Here is a 15,134-nt window from a genome sequence, read left to right as displayed (position 1 = left end):
CTACGCAGGCGTTGTCGTTCTCGTCCAGCAGGTACGTGCGGTTGTCGATGGCGTCTGAACATGCGGATCATGCACAATTACATTTTGAGGTTAGTAAATATTTCACGATGAATTTATGCTTTGTAAACTGTGAATATCAAAATATGATTTGAATACGATTAGTCGACAAGATTAAACCCACATTAAACTGTAAAGCGATAGCGCAAATTAGATGAAAAATTCCATGTTCTGGTTTAAAGGATCTGTAAGTACCTACGAATTTAACATGCTTTTCTGATATTTTTTTTAGCTTTGATATTTTATATTTTAATCATAATATGATAAAGCAAATAATTGATAATTTTATTTATGATTTTCCATACTGAGTGATTATGACAGGCGATATTTACAGCTTTTGATACAAATTGATCTTTAATGCATACGATATTCAAATGTATTTGGGAAGTAATACCATCTCCGAGTAGCGTGAGGTAGTGTGGCGGCGGCGCGGGAGTGGCGGTGAGCGTGATGTTGGGCGAGGTCTTGTCGCGCAGCGCCGCCACCACCTCCAGGCACGACCGGAACGACGGCCGCTCCTCCGCGCGGTAGCTCCAGCACTTCTGCAGCAACTCGTATCTAATCACAACAGACATGTTTACGAAATAAAGCGAGAAAATAGATTTATTTTATGGGCGCGACTAAGAGATTCCATTGCAGACAGTTAATAGCGTGGCGTTCAGATAGAGCGTAATAATACGTATAAATATATGATGATTGCTCGACAATCAGCACAATTACGCCGGCTTATACGCAGTGATGGTTATTCGGATAGATATCTCACCACATGCAAAAATCATTGTTTTCAAACTTCAAGTTGTATAGGGTAGTATAGAATACACTTACAACACTGAAGGGCAGTTTGGCGGTCTGTCAGGTGTTCCTCCAGCTCGGACGTACGCCAGCACTTGCCGGTTAGTCCGCGCCGGGTATGGTTGCTGACCCAGGGATAATATCTACAAATATTATTTAAAAATTAATATATATGCCACCATCTTTGATAAATCAATCTAATTTTTCTATGAACGATATATCACGTAAATGAAATGATAGATTATTATCAGATATGTATATTTTCGCGTATTAACTTTGTGCAGTTTTAAACTTTTAAGCTGTCTTTTACTGTTTCGTAAACTCTACAATAATTTTTCTGAAAATACATACCTCCCAACATAAAACGCCCCATGCCCAAACGTCCGATTGGCACGAGAACACTCCATCGACTAGACATTCCACTGCCATCCATCGCACTGGCAGCAATCCTGGAAAAAAATATTGCATCCTCATCTTACGAGCAAACAAAACGACTGTTTTTATGCGGCACGGCAGCCTATCTTCATCATGAGCGTATCCAGGTTCTGGCGTATGGTATTTGCGTCACAACGCAAATGCCGGTTTTAGGTTCAGGGGGGAAAGGAAAATCAGGAAATTCTTATAAGTAGTGTCCATTATTCATCACATGTACGAAACCAGTGTATATGAACAATAAAACCAGATAGAGGTAGCTGCTAAACCACTCCCTGACCCTTATTACATCAATCAACTCCATAAAACTTACTTGATGGTGATTAGAGTTGCGTCCAGATAGAGTATCGATTGCACTAGCTGATCCCAGTACTACACAGACTTACGCCACTATGGTAGGTAATTATTAGCCAGACAATAATGGTAAAGACCTACCTTCTCCTTCCTTCCTGTAGTAATCATTCTTATAAATATCTCTAGCGAGTCCGAAGTCGCCTATCTTAACTACTCGTCCGTTGGCGCGATGAGCCACCAGGCAGTTGCGGCAGGCGAGGTCGCGGTGGACGAAGTGCATCTCCTCGAGGTATCTGCAGCCTTTAGTCACGTCCACGCACATGTTTAGCAGATCCAGTAATGTTAAAGATTCGGGTGTGTACTGAAACAAAAAATTCATAGTAATATATGTGGAAAAGAATATTTAATTTCGTTGTGTAGTTTGTAAAGTAATACTAGGATTGTGAAGTATTATAGTTTTACCAGGGATATGAATTACTAGCTTTTGCCCGCGGCTCCGCCCGCGTTATAAAGTTTTTCAGGGTAAAGTTTTCCGTTATAAAAGTAGTAGTTTCCCGGGAGCCTTTGTTCTTCCCAGGGTCTCAAACTGTTTCCATACCAAATTTCATCTTAATACGTTGGGTAGTTTTTGAGTTTAACACGTTCAGGCAGACGGATGCAGCGGGGGACTTTGTTTTATAATATATATTTTTAGAACTTTTTAAGAGGAACAATCCCGTCATACATCATCGTTGCATAACTTTAACCGTTTACGCAGCGCACGCAACGGAAGCTCTCAAAACTAATAATTTTTCCCCGTTTTTGCAACATGTTTCATTACTGCTCCGCTCCTATTGGTCATAGCGTGATGATATATAGCCTATAGTACTCCACGAACAAAGGGCTATCCAACGCAAAAAAAAAATCAGTTTGGACCGGTAGTTCCTGAGATTAGCCATTACTGCTCCGCTCCTATTGGGTATAGCGTGATGATATATAGCCCATAGCACTCCACGAACAAAGGGCTATCCAACGCAAAAAGAATTTTTCAGTTTGGACCGGTAGTTCCTGAGATTAGCCATTACTGCTCCGCTCCTATTGGGTATAGCGTGATGATATATAGCCTATAGTACTCCACGAACAAAGGGCTATCCAACGCAAAAAAAAAAATTCAGTTTGGACCGGTAGTTCCTGAGATTAGCCATTACTGCTCCGCTCCTATTGGGTATAGCGTGATGATATATAGCCTATAGCACTCCACGAACAAAGGGCTATCCAACGCAAAAAGAATTTTTCAGTTTGGACTGGTAGTTCCTGAGATTAGCGCGTTCAAACAAACAAACAAACAAACAAACAAACAAACAAACTCTTCAGCTTTATACCTAGTCTTGCCATAAATATTGTAATAAAGAAAAAAGAAAATTGTTAACTGCAAATAACATTTATTACTTTTACAGTGTGTCAGTTTAATACATAAATATAAAACAATTAAAAATATAAAAAGCTTATTCGAAGTGGTCTCCATTGGCTGCAATACAGTCCTTTAAACGATGAGGCCAGTTATCAATAGAAGCACGCACTCTTTCCATGGGAAAATTCTTCACTGCCAATCGTATAGATTGTTTTAGGGACTCAAATTATCATGGCGTTTAGAGCAAGCTGTACTCTCTAAAACTGACCACAAATCATAATCCAGCGGATTAAGATCGGGACTAGACGACGGCCAGTCTTCAGCTCTGATGAAGTCCGAAACGTTCGATTCCAACCAAGACTGCGTGGACCGAGCTTTATGACCCGGCGCCGAGTCTTGCTGGAAGGACCATACTTGGTTATTGAACATGGTGATGTTAAGGGGCTTAACTACCTTCTCAAGAATGGTATCTTGATACACTTGTGCCGATGTTTTGATACCTTTTTCACAAAAATATGGCTCAGTCACTCCTTCATAGCTAACACCCCACCAAACCATCACTGAAGTCGGATAATGTCCACGTTGCACTCTGTCGACTAATTGGGAAGCTTCCTTAGAGCTTTGAGCATAAATACGGTCATTTTGTTTGTTAAAATGTTGCTCAATTGTAAAAATTTTCTCATCCGTAAACAAAATTTTTCTGTGACCTCCCTTTGCGTACCGCTTCAGTAGTTGTTTCGATTTTACCACCCTATTCTTCTTTAAATTATCAGTTAAGAAATGGCCAGTGCGTCTCTTATAGGCTGCAAGTCCTAAGTCATCTTTTAAAATACGCGACATGGTTCTAGGTGCTATCTTCATTTCCCGAGATAAAATCTTTTGCTTTCGGACAGGATTTCTTCGAATTCTTTCCCTTACTGCTTTGACCACCTTTTTCGTACGAACACTACGTGGACGGCCAGATCTTTTTCTGTCACAAACAGAGGAGGTCTCATTGTACCTATTAATAGCCCGGTACACAAACATTTTACTAATACCAAGTGTATGGAGAGTTTTAAAAATTGCATTTGGCTCCATACCTACTTTGTGTAATGCTATCACAGCGATTCGGTTCTCTTTATCACCCCACACCATTTTAATATCGCAAAATATTTTACAATGTATTGGCGCCAAAATGAGAAAACACAATGAACAATCGTATAAAAATGACAGATTCGAAATTCAAATGTAATATTTTTTTATAATTAAGTGTAACAGTATTTATGGCCAGACTAAGTATAATAGTATAGATAATAATTAAATGTTCCTAAATGAAGTTGATTCCACCTAAAATGAAAACGTATTTCGACCAAATTAATTTTGCATTATCCAATATTTTGGTACTATGGAGATAAGGCGTATTTTAAACAAACCGATGGAACTTACCAAAGAAGCCCTCTTAGCTCTCAAATAGCTCAGTAAATCGCCTCCTTCCATGAGTTCCATAATTATGTAATTAGGGTCGTTGTCGAGGCACACCCCCAGAAGCCGTAGAATATGCTCGTGTTTAAAATTAGACATGAGCGCCGCTTCTTTCAAGAATTCTGTTTTTTCCTGATCAGTGGCACCTTTCCGTAACGTCTGTTAAGAATATTAAGAATGTTAATAAAACATAATGTTATAGGTTTTCTATGCCGGGAATGAGTTATATTCGGCGGGAAAAGGACTTATGTGAGGGACGCCACTAGTAAAAGCCAAAATATAGTAATACCGGTAAGATCTAATATATTTTATATACAGATAGGGATTGATTCGTAGAACTTACTTTAACAGCAACCTTGGTGTCTGCAGTGTTTCCGTTAAGTTGTCTGGCGATGCCTTCGAACACCTCCCCGAAAGCCCCGGAGCCTAAGAATTTCGTTAGCGTTATTTGCTCTCGGCGAATGTGAGGCAGGCTGGCCAGCTCAGCGTCCGTCGGACAATGTACACCCTGAAATTGTATAAAAGTGTTTTATTTGCTTCAAATGAAACTTTTCTTACTAATCACCCTATGTGTTGTGTGGATAAACATTTAATGGAAAAGTGAAAAGAAGTTTATTATAAAACGTATTTGATATAACTTTATGTAAGTAGTATTTACTGTTGGATAAACTATGAAAAATAGTTACGTACATAACTAGTATACAATGTGTATAAATGATGTACCTGATTATACAGAATATTAGTGGAATGTCTTATAGGTAATTGTCTAAGGGTAGCGAGTTCCATATCTGGTCTGGGCACGTTTATTTGGTTTTGCATCTCGACGGCGGCCTTCTTTTTTGTTCGATGGTTGTAAGCTGCAAAAGAGAAACCTTGTTAATCTTATTGACAATGTGTATATTTCTAATATAATGTTTCAAATCATACTAACCGTAGAAGACAGCAGCAGCAAGGGCCAGTGCCAGAGCAAGTAGTGCAGCTAAGGCCAATAGTGCTGCAAGTGCGAGCGGGGGAGGTCGCGCGGGGCGCGGGGCCGGCGCCGTGAGCACCCGCGGGGGGGACAGCTCCCCCCAGCCGTGAGCGTTACGCGCCTGCACTCGCACTATGTATCCTTCAGGCACTTCCCCCGCGCCAATCAACCAATAGGATTCTGAATAATAACGAACATTCAGTATAACTTTTAGTACAATATTCTTTAAGTCGTAAAACATTATTAACAATTTGCTTACGTGTTCCGTTGTGGAGTAGTTCCAATCCCTCTTGTACGATGAGCATCTTCATTTCGTCGTCGATGTCGGATGGAAGATTCGGCGGTAGCAGTTCACTTAAATTTTTAGTCGTATTCTCATTCACGTAAGCTGGTCTGTAAAGTAGGGTATTTATTATTTGTTTATTAACTTAATTATGTAAGCTTAATTATAAGTACTGTAAGCACTTATACTAGACAGTAGAATAGAATTATAAACTTATTGTTATTTGTGGACCCAAAATTATTTATTTTAATGTGTTGGGGTGGATTTATTACCCAGTTTATTATATATGTGCCGTCACACGTCAAATCCGTGAATATGTTTTAACTTTAAATCAAAAGAAAGATGTACTTAAAAGGTGATCAATAAATTCTGTCTACCCTCATAAGTTATTTATTACTTTGTTTAAATATTTAGCGAATAGGCTTCAGTTATCAGGAGAATAAAATAAAATTAAATGACAATTGAATTTGTAAAAAAACAATAACTTGAGATGTTTATAACATTGTAAAGTATTGTATCAATATATACTCGTAGTTAAAGTATGGCGGTACCTGTGCGGCCGCGCGCCCCACACGCGGTACGCGGTGAGCGGGGCGCCGCGCGCGTCGGGCTCGGCCCACCACGCGCGCACCGCTCGCTCGCCCACCGCCTCCACCAGCACGCCGCCCGGCGCGCCCGGCACGTCGCCTGCACCACACCACACACATTACAAACCAACGTGCCCTACACTACTGGACTTGATGCGGGTTATACTAATTACTATATAAACAAACGTTTCATCACTATTCATTCTATATAATATATTATTATACATAAGCAGTTGCGTAGTCAGACCAATAAAACGCCACGTGCAAAAAAAAATTTGCCCCAATGTGTGTAGTACTAGCTTAACCGATCTTTTAGAATTTGGACAATAAAAATCATTCGCTCTACTATAGAGTAATGGGGTAAATAGTCATAATACGGACCGATACTCAACTTAGGTGAACAATATAAATTAATATACTTCAACTTACCAAGAGTTTCGTAGATAAAACTGTCATCCTCGGGCCAATAATAAGGCGGCGCATTGGCGGTATAGAGCAAATGCAATCGGAAGCGATAGCGGGTACACGGCCGGAGAGCGCTGGCGATCCACTCGTCGCGGTCCCCTCGAGAACAATTCAACCATTTCCCGGTTGGATTGGAGGCTTCTATATATTCGATTTTAAATCTGGAAAAACACTGAATATACTTAATTCCGTTGCGTATTATGAATGCGACGAAAAGGTGTTAATAAATTTTTTCGTGGACCGTCCGAGAAATTCGTTATCTATTTTTTCTTTATCGCTTACCGGAAAAGTCTGTCACGTGGCGATGGCGGCGTCCAGTGGACGAAGAGTGCGGTGGATGTGGCGCGCGCGAGCCGCAGCGGCGCGGGCAGCGCGGGCGTGGCGAGGCGCAGCGGCGGCGAGTCCGCGCCCTCCGCGCTGTGCGCCGAGCGCGCGCGCACCCACACGCTGTACTGCGTGCTCGGCGACAGACGCGTCAGGTTCGCGCGACCGCCCTCTCGCACTTCGAACGTGTTGTGCTCTAGATAAATATTAAACCATTACAATCTTAGAACTTGTATTATTACACTATCTCTTTATAGTGAATTTTTTAACCGGTGGTTCGCAAACCCTAGCGGGATCGCGAAATCATGGTTAGAGAACACTGTCGTAAGACAGAAGAAATTATAAACAAATATTATTATTTATTTATTTTCTTGTCTCATCATACTAATTTGTCTAATCATGCTTTTACCCGTGACAAAGAAATGAATCACTAGTCTTATCACGGATTTTTTTTCATGTAAAGGTTTATTGTATTCAAAAAGACTGAAAAGCACTATTCTATAATAGAGATCAGGAAAACGTACATAAATGTAATAAAGAACGTGCTCTTATGTACAAAGTAGTTGTTTTTATGATTTTCCTTTATATTTTGTTGTTATCTGCTATAAACCATTATTATGTAAAGACATTGCAACGATACACTCGAAGAACTATTGTTTAAAGTATGAAAAAATGTTATAATGACCTTTAAAGTTATTGGGCTTATTAGGCGATTCGACCGTACGCCAATGTACTTCATAACGTAAGCCTGGCTCAGGCGTCCATTCCACTAAAGCTAGCACCGGGCTTAATACAGTGCCTCTCACGTTTTTCGGCGCCATTGGAGCTAACAACAGAATAATATTATTACTATTTCAATAATTTAATTTTCTATAGAACCAAATAATACAAAAATTAAAAATGTACTATACCTTCGGCGGCTGTCTGCAGTACCATTAGAGAACCAACCAGTGGTTTAACTTCATGCAGCTTTCCGTAGTAATTTGTAGCTTCTAATAAAACAGTGTAATTTGTGAAGGGTTTTAAGTCTCCCAAAACCGTTACTGGGTTAGTAGTTACGACGTAAGGGCAACTCTCTTTATCACAACCATTGGTATCATTATCTTTGTGAATTGTGTAATATATGGTATACTCTATAAGTGGCATCTCATATTTTAAATTGCGACAATGTCTTGGCTTCTGTATGTCGGGCATTTTCAAAGTTAAACTATATGCGGAATTTGATACAACTTTCGGATGTAAATTTTCGACAGCAGGGAACAAGCAATTTTTAGGCGGATAACGTTGGTTACCAGAGTCCAAAGCCATCATTTTGTATCCGTACGAAGTCTTGACATGATCAATTTTGGTTTTCTTATTTTTGTTAGTGTAGAATATTTCTTTTTCGGTGGAGTTGTACCAGTAGACATATTTGCTGTCGATGGCTATGGACATGGGGGTAAAACCGTATTTCTTTTTCTCTGTAGCGTCCACTACCACTCTGCAATGGCATCCTTGCAGATCACTGGCCATTATGTGATGTACCCAGGGCTCCACCCAGTAAAGTTCGTGATGGTCTTTTGTCATGTCGAGTACAAACGTTTTTGATACTTGTGGGTTCCCGGGACAATTGCAATTACTTTTAGTTTCAGCATTGGAGCGATTGAAAAATGTTCTAATATTAGAACCGTTTATGTGTGAAGTCATTAATGTACCTAAGCCGGGATGTCCGCTTTCCTCATACCAAAACAAGGACCTAAAATTATAAAAATAAATGTAAACGTATAAGGAGAGTCTATTAGTAAACAGAATTATGAAAATACTCACATATGAAGTGGAGCAATTTGCAAACTATAAACAGGTTTCTTCCTGCTAAACACTCGGGTGACACGTGGCCTAGTGTTAGGTATCCCGAGATCAGCTCTATAAGTTACGTAGGATTCAAGAGGCGTGATTTCTAATTGAGTCCAATACACCGAGCGGCTAACCCAGTCTACACAAATACTTGTTGCGGAACCGTTAATTGATGTTAACTGAAAATAGTTGCTTTGTTAGTATATTTATTTACAAGCGCCAAATCTATTTTTAGAAGCTGCTCCTATGACAAGTTTGTAAGTACATGTATCCTACCTTATAATGACCACTACCGTTGATTCTTGATGTAAATATTTCCTCCAAATCATTAATCCAGTAAACTATATTTTCTTCAACGGAGACCGCAAAATCTACTGGTATTCCGGTGCTTTTAGGAACGGTTTCACTTTCTCCTGAATCCAAGTCAATAATTTTGAAGAATTCTTGTGAAGATATCATAACTTTTGGAATAGGGTTGATGTCGTCAGAGGATGCGGAAACCTCTTCGGAGTATGGGCCAAATCCGGCGTCTGTGTAAGCTCGAACCTAGAAATAATGTTATATGTATACCAGGTAAGCGATATTCGATACATTATTTTATTGAGTTATATTATTGATACTACATAAAATAGATTATATAACATGATTCATGCTTACGTACTCGAAAATAGTAAGTAGTGGCGGGTACGAGGTCGCGTAGCATGAGCTGCGTGTGCGCAGGCGAGAGGCGCGCGTCGGCACACGCAGAGGGTTTAGCGGAGGCCGCAGACTCGCTCACCGCCCAACATTGCACTTCGTATCCGCGTATTACACCGTTTGCGCGTAGCGGCGCCGCCCAACGGAATATCGCTGATGGTAGCCCACCACTGTGGGGAAAGTGAATTGTGTTGGTATTGTGTAAAATTGTTATGCTTTATAAGGTTAAAGCTTAAAGTAGTTGGGAAATAACCAATGTGGGTCAGCAATTAGTGTAGAGTAGTAAGTGTGTAGTACCTGCGCGCCGGCTGCACTCGGAGCCGGGGCGCGTGCGGCGGCGCGGGCGTCGCCTGTGGGGAGTGTGCCCGCGCGCGCGCCGCGCCGCCGCCGCCCCACGGCGAGTGCGCGCGCACCGACACCTCCAGCGCGCTGTACGGCGCCGCTTGCACTGACACCACCTCCAAGTAAGCCACATCCACCGTCCTCTGCACAAAATAAACACATAATGTCTGATTTTAAAAACTATGCTTACTACCGGTTACTAATTTATCATATTCTATCATGTTCGTCAACATATATCGATACTGTATCTGGATCATACTCCACTTACCATCAGGTGTAGTGCTTACACCAGTATTAAAAAAAAAAATAAGTTAAATGATATACATATGGATGAACATAGAAAATATTCTTATTTATCTGTATTATTGACATCCTTACTTCGATTTTGTACTGTCCGAGGAAATTGAGGCTGACGTCGTAGTAGACGCGGCTGTTATTGATGTTGACGCGGCTGGCGGGTGCCCACGTCACGTTGAACCTGTCCCACTCGCCCGACACCGCTATTGAAGACGAATTTATCGTCTCCGGAATGGCGATTAAAGATTCTGTACGAACATAACAGGATTATAATGTAATTTGTCTATAAAGTTATAATACATAAATAACACCTATTATCCAAATGAACCATAATTCGATCGGTCCTTTCTTAAAATGAATAGAGGACTGCTAGAGTATCAAGTAAATATATTAATTCTCTTTAAAAATATTTGCAATGTAATAAAACCCAATTTGTTATATCGCTCGCTCAAATTCTCACATGATTGCACCATGGCCCGAGATTTAAATAATATGAGTTTATAAAAAAAAAGGTTTTAAAGTATACTCAAACATACCACTGTCCGCATGTAGGGTAGGATCTCTGACAGCTATAACATGTACCCTGGGCACAAGTTCGGCTGTATACTTCCCAGCGAGGTCTGACACCACGGCACGCGAGGCGTCCTGCACCCACACCAGTCTGCCGCTGAAGTAACACAGCGGCCCGAGCGTTGCGGTGCCGGGAAGACGAGCTACTAGGGAACTTGATACCTGTTAAGACACGTAAATTATTATATATTTCATCTAGAGTAGAATAAAGAGACTTCAAAAGGTTTGGATATTAGTTAGAATAATGTGATTTGTTTCTATTACGGTTTTAAATAGTCTCAAACAAGCAGCAAAGTAACATTATGTAGGATATAGAGTCTAAAGATATAGTCTTTCCAAAGTTTGAGTAGGTATTCACCAAAAACCATAATATGTGATCTCTTTCTGTGATGCGTAGCTGGGAATAATTTTAAATACCTAAACAGCAAAATAATCAGGTAATCTACCATGAAATAGAGTTGAAAAACAAATAGACATTGTTCACAAACCTCTGTAACACCATAAGAAAACTGATCGGCAGTGCGCGCTCTGTGCAACTCAGATCCGTCGTAACTTCGCACCAACCAATAGAGCCACTTTTCTTCCAGATCTGCTGTAACGCCCATTACTAAAACAAATTATGACATATAGTTATACAGCCTATTTAATTGTATTTTAATGTCTGGGGTTCAAAGTAGTATAAATTATTAATAACACTGATAACACTTTAATGTACATACCTTGTTTACCACTGAATAGCTGTGCGGGATAGTAAACCGTTTTATTCTCGCCATTTAGTCTGGCGGCTTCGACCGCATGACCAGTGCTCCAGTAAATATACGCTCCTAATGAATCTATAGTTAGTTCCTTAGCTACAGTCACAATTGGAACCGGTTCTCTATTAGTTCCGTCGAAATTTCCTCTTGTTATCTGCAATTGATACACGGAAATGTCAATTATGTCAGAGTATTTGCAAATAATGCTTTTATTAAAAATCATAAAAATCTATATCTTTTTTAACCTCCAGTATAAATGTATACTATGCTATTGTTTCTTACCAGCTGCTGTTTTGGATTTGACCAATATATTTTCTTTCCAACCCAGTCTACGGCTAAGCTTCCAACGTTGTCCATGTTTATCATGAGTTCTTTTTCATGTGAAGTCGTGTTGTACCACAGCACAGTTGAAGCATTGGTTACTAAGTAGAGTTTGTCGCGGTACCACGATATGTCGGTTATATGGAAATACCTCAGATGGGCCCTGAGAATAAATATTTAAAATTATTATTTGGTAAATTTAAGTATATGAAAAATAGAAATGATATAACATGTGAAATGATTCTTATTACCTATGAATTAGTGTTTGCAAATTATCTCCAGTTAAATCAGTTTGCAGAAGCCCATCTGGACCCGACCACAACAAAGTGCTTTGCAGGGTAGTTGGCGATGACGGTAAAGTTCTGCCAACAAATTCCGAAGACCAAGGACCTAAGAGACACATCATGTGTTAGGTACAATTTGATCTAAAAAGTGTTATTTACTCTAAGATTTTTATGAGCTGTACCTGAACCCGATTCGGTAACAGCTGCCACTCTGATCATATATTCTGTATCTTGCTTCAGGCTTTCAACTATGTAAAGCGGTTCAGTGATATTGGTTCTGAAAATAATTAAAATATTTTAGTGGGTGTATTTTAACTAAACATCGTTAAATATTTTAAACACAATCAAAACACGAATCAAAACTTTTCTTGTTTATTTAACTCTACTTCTGCTTTCCATACTACTTTAACTCACAGTTCGTATCTTTCAAGTTCAAATATATTATAAAATGTCAATATGGTAGTTATGAAATATTACAATTTATAATATATAGGATCGATAAAAGAGCAGACATATTTTGTGATTAAGTCATAACACAATTGGCATAAGTATCCAAATTTAACTCACAAATTAATTGTCTCTCCAGTAGATATTTGCGTAAGCTGCAAATGAAATGTCCACTGCTGCCAGGCGCCACTTCCTTGATGCCCTAAAAGATGCGGAGACGACCAGGAAACCTTTGCTCGATTGATTCCCATTACACTCTGAACTCCTAGAGGCGGGTTTACGGGGACAGGTATCGGCTGGCAACTTCTTAACGCCACTAGAACTTGCCTTGTCTTTATTGTTTTGGTATTGTACGCCAAAGGATACTCATTGTGGAAGTAACTATCGCTCTTTGCGTGGTATTCTTCTGTAAGCATTTCGTTGCCGTTGGTCCAGTAGAAGAGCCCACCTGCGTATGCTATAGACCGCGTTGATTGGAACATTGGTGTCTGAGTGTTACTGCGGAAATCGTTTACTTCGCGTCTGAAATTAACCGCAGTTAAATATTTTAGAGGTAATGAAGAGTAATATTAGTAATTTAAAGCATTAGAGAAATTGCTAATAAAGTATTACCCGTCTAAAGAGACTGCAAGAACAGTGTTTCTTCTGAGATGTGCCACAAGTATTCTGAAGTCCGCATGGTCCACGGTGAAGGCACCGAGATGAGCGTCTCTTACAATGATTTCTGGAGGCGCGTCGTGGTGCACTCCGTTTGAAATATTTGCTAAGTCTAATCTGTACAGCCCGCCGCGCTCCACTCCCCGCAGAGCCCAGAATAAGTAACTAAAACACGTTGAAAGCAATAAGAACCTGATAGTGTTTAATAATATATGTTTTAATAATAAATAGTTATTTTGTGAAAACTATTTCAAGTTTTACTAAATATATATTCAGTACAATTCGACATGCAACTCTATGTAAGCAGTTGTGTTTTAAATAACCAATTAAAAATTCTATTTGTTAGCTAAATTCACTGCAACTTACCCATTATAAGCGTCAACTTCAAAATGTATTGGTCGAGTATTGAAACCAGATAGAGCGACAATCTGATTTTTGCCATCGAAGTCGCACCGTATAATCTCCCAGTTAGAGATCAAAGATATGTTAGATAAACCTTCTTTCGCATAGTAAACTTCACCAAGGATGTATAGATGCCGGTTTAGCCAATCTATAGATAGATCTAGAGGTTTGTAAGTAATATCCTTGGGTGTAAATATTGATTCTGACACGCTCCTTCTTGAGAGGGAACTTCTGTATACGAAGCCGTTAGAAACTGAGATAAAAATGGAGTCACTGGATATATCCAAGCCGACGCCTGTAACAATGTTTAGAACGTTATCAAACAAACATCGTTTTATTAGCCTAAGTTCGCAGAGCATACAAAAATAACGAATTGTTGTAGATAGTCATGTTAGAGTAAACATCAATATTACCTGTAATAGTATGGTCAGTGCTATAAAGCTCAACCGGGTCCGAGAGCATGTCGTTTGCGGGTGCTGCTAGAATATTGTGCTCTCCTCCCAGAATTAAAATAGGCTGTTGACTAGGAACTGCTGTAAACATACATTTACAAATGTACTAAAAAAAAGTAACTTTTATATTTTCAATGGTAGGATTGCATGCTTCATGTGCACTTTGAGTTTGATAATTATATTATGGCCTTAAGATGTGATATTACTTAAATGATACAAGTCTCAAATGGCTTTACTATTAGACAAAGAAAAATATCCTTAAAATGATTTAAAGTAATCATTTTCTTTGCTTACATGTTGGCAGAGGGGGCGTCGATATCCTAGCGTACGCTCTAGGACCCTCTCCCACGGCATTGCGCATCGCTACAGACACTTCGTATTCACGGGCCGGGGCCAAGTTTTGGAACATATAAAACAGCGTGTTGTTTGAGGCTGGCATATCCTAGACGAAAAAAAATATCGCGAAATTTATATAAAATAGGGACAATTTGATAAAAATTAATAAAAAAAAAATAGAGTCACCGTGCGTACCTCCAACGCATCATTAGTGTTGGGTTCAGTGTCGGTCAATCTCAGTACGTAGGATATGAGAGGTCCATTGGGAAACGGGCCGGGCTCCCAAGATATCGCAACGCGGCTGGGGTCAAGCGCAGCTGCGCGTAAGGCGGTCGGCGTCGAACTTGGCTTACCGCTGTCTAAAGTAGATATTACTACTGATGGCGCCGAGTATACTGGTTCGCCGGTTCCACCACGACCCGACAAGAGAATGGCCACGCGAAACTGCAAAATTATGAATAATATTCAAGATATCCATATCCTACAAAGCATTGAGAGTCTATATTATAGTGCACACGACTAATGACCCCTTGGACAATCATTTACCTAATAGCCTTCGTTACTAAGAGCTTAAAGCAACATTTAATGATAATTATGATTTTATACATTATGTAGGTATCCAACAATATAATTAGAAAAACTTCAGAAATACAGCGTTTGTTACATACTAAAAAAATCTTATCAATC

At 39.7% G+C, this 15,134-nt stretch overlaps 1 protein-coding gene across 3 annotated transcripts in view; it reads right to left on the bottom strand.

Annotated features, from left to right (window-relative positions):
* The window catches only part of LOC115442654 (proto-oncogene tyrosine-protein kinase ROS), a 31,772-nt gene that overhangs the window by 1,457 nt on the left and 15,181 nt on the right, over nt 1-15,134 (bottom strand). For 2 of the 3 annotated variants that reach the window (XM_030167764.2, XM_037440323.1), the window contains exons 6-37: nt 14,643-14,891; nt 14,406-14,553; nt 14,073-14,192; nt 13,624-13,954; nt 13,213-13,422; nt 12,721-13,122; nt 12,336-12,430; nt 12,121-12,259; nt 11,831-12,032; nt 11,513-11,702; nt 11,282-11,400; nt 10,760-10,955; nt 10,305-10,471; nt 9,882-10,069; nt 9,550-9,754; nt 9,165-9,434; nt 8,862-9,067; nt 7,967-8,790; nt 7,741-7,881; nt 7,014-7,251; nt 6,696-6,892; nt 6,231-6,366; nt 5,656-5,789; nt 5,358-5,576; nt 5,150-5,283; nt 4,770-4,934; nt 4,391-4,585; nt 1,717-1,936; nt 1,201-1,298; nt 883-992; nt 452-615; nt 1-54 (exon numbers count right to left, since the gene is read on the bottom strand). In XM_030167764.2, coding sequence (XP_030023624.2) covers nt 1-54; nt 452-615; nt 883-992; nt 1,201-1,298; nt 1,717-1,936; nt 4,391-4,585; nt 4,770-4,934; nt 5,150-5,283; nt 5,358-5,576; nt 5,656-5,789; nt 6,231-6,366; nt 6,696-6,892; nt 7,014-7,251; nt 7,741-7,881; nt 7,967-8,790; nt 8,862-9,067; nt 9,165-9,434; nt 9,550-9,754; nt 9,882-10,069; nt 10,305-10,471; nt 10,760-10,955; nt 11,282-11,400; nt 11,513-11,702; nt 11,831-12,032; nt 12,121-12,259; nt 12,336-12,430; nt 12,721-13,122; nt 13,213-13,422; nt 13,624-13,954; nt 14,073-14,192; nt 14,406-14,553; nt 14,643-14,891 — 6,466 coding nt within the window. The remainder of the gene's footprint in view (nt 55-451; nt 616-882; nt 993-1,200; nt 1,299-1,716; nt 1,937-4,390; nt 4,586-4,769; nt 4,935-5,149; nt 5,284-5,357; nt 5,577-5,655; nt 5,790-6,230; nt 6,367-6,695; nt 6,893-7,013; nt 7,252-7,740; nt 7,882-7,966; nt 8,791-8,861; nt 9,068-9,164; nt 9,435-9,549; nt 9,755-9,881; nt 10,070-10,304; nt 10,472-10,759; nt 10,956-11,281; nt 11,401-11,512; nt 11,703-11,830; nt 12,033-12,120; nt 12,260-12,335; nt 12,431-12,720; nt 13,123-13,212; nt 13,423-13,623; nt 13,955-14,072; nt 14,193-14,405; nt 14,554-14,642; nt 14,892-15,134) is intronic. The other variant, XM_037440324.1, reaches the window with a different exon arrangement.

The sequence above is a fragment of the Manduca sexta genome, chromosome 19, assembly GCF_014839805.1.
Source record: "Manduca sexta isolate Smith_Timp_Sample1 chromosome 19, JHU_Msex_v1.0, whole genome shotgun sequence".
Lineage (NCBI taxonomy): Eukaryota > Metazoa > Arthropoda > Insecta > Lepidoptera > Sphingidae > Manduca > Manduca sexta.
This window is presented reverse-complemented; position numbering and strand designations above follow the sequence as displayed.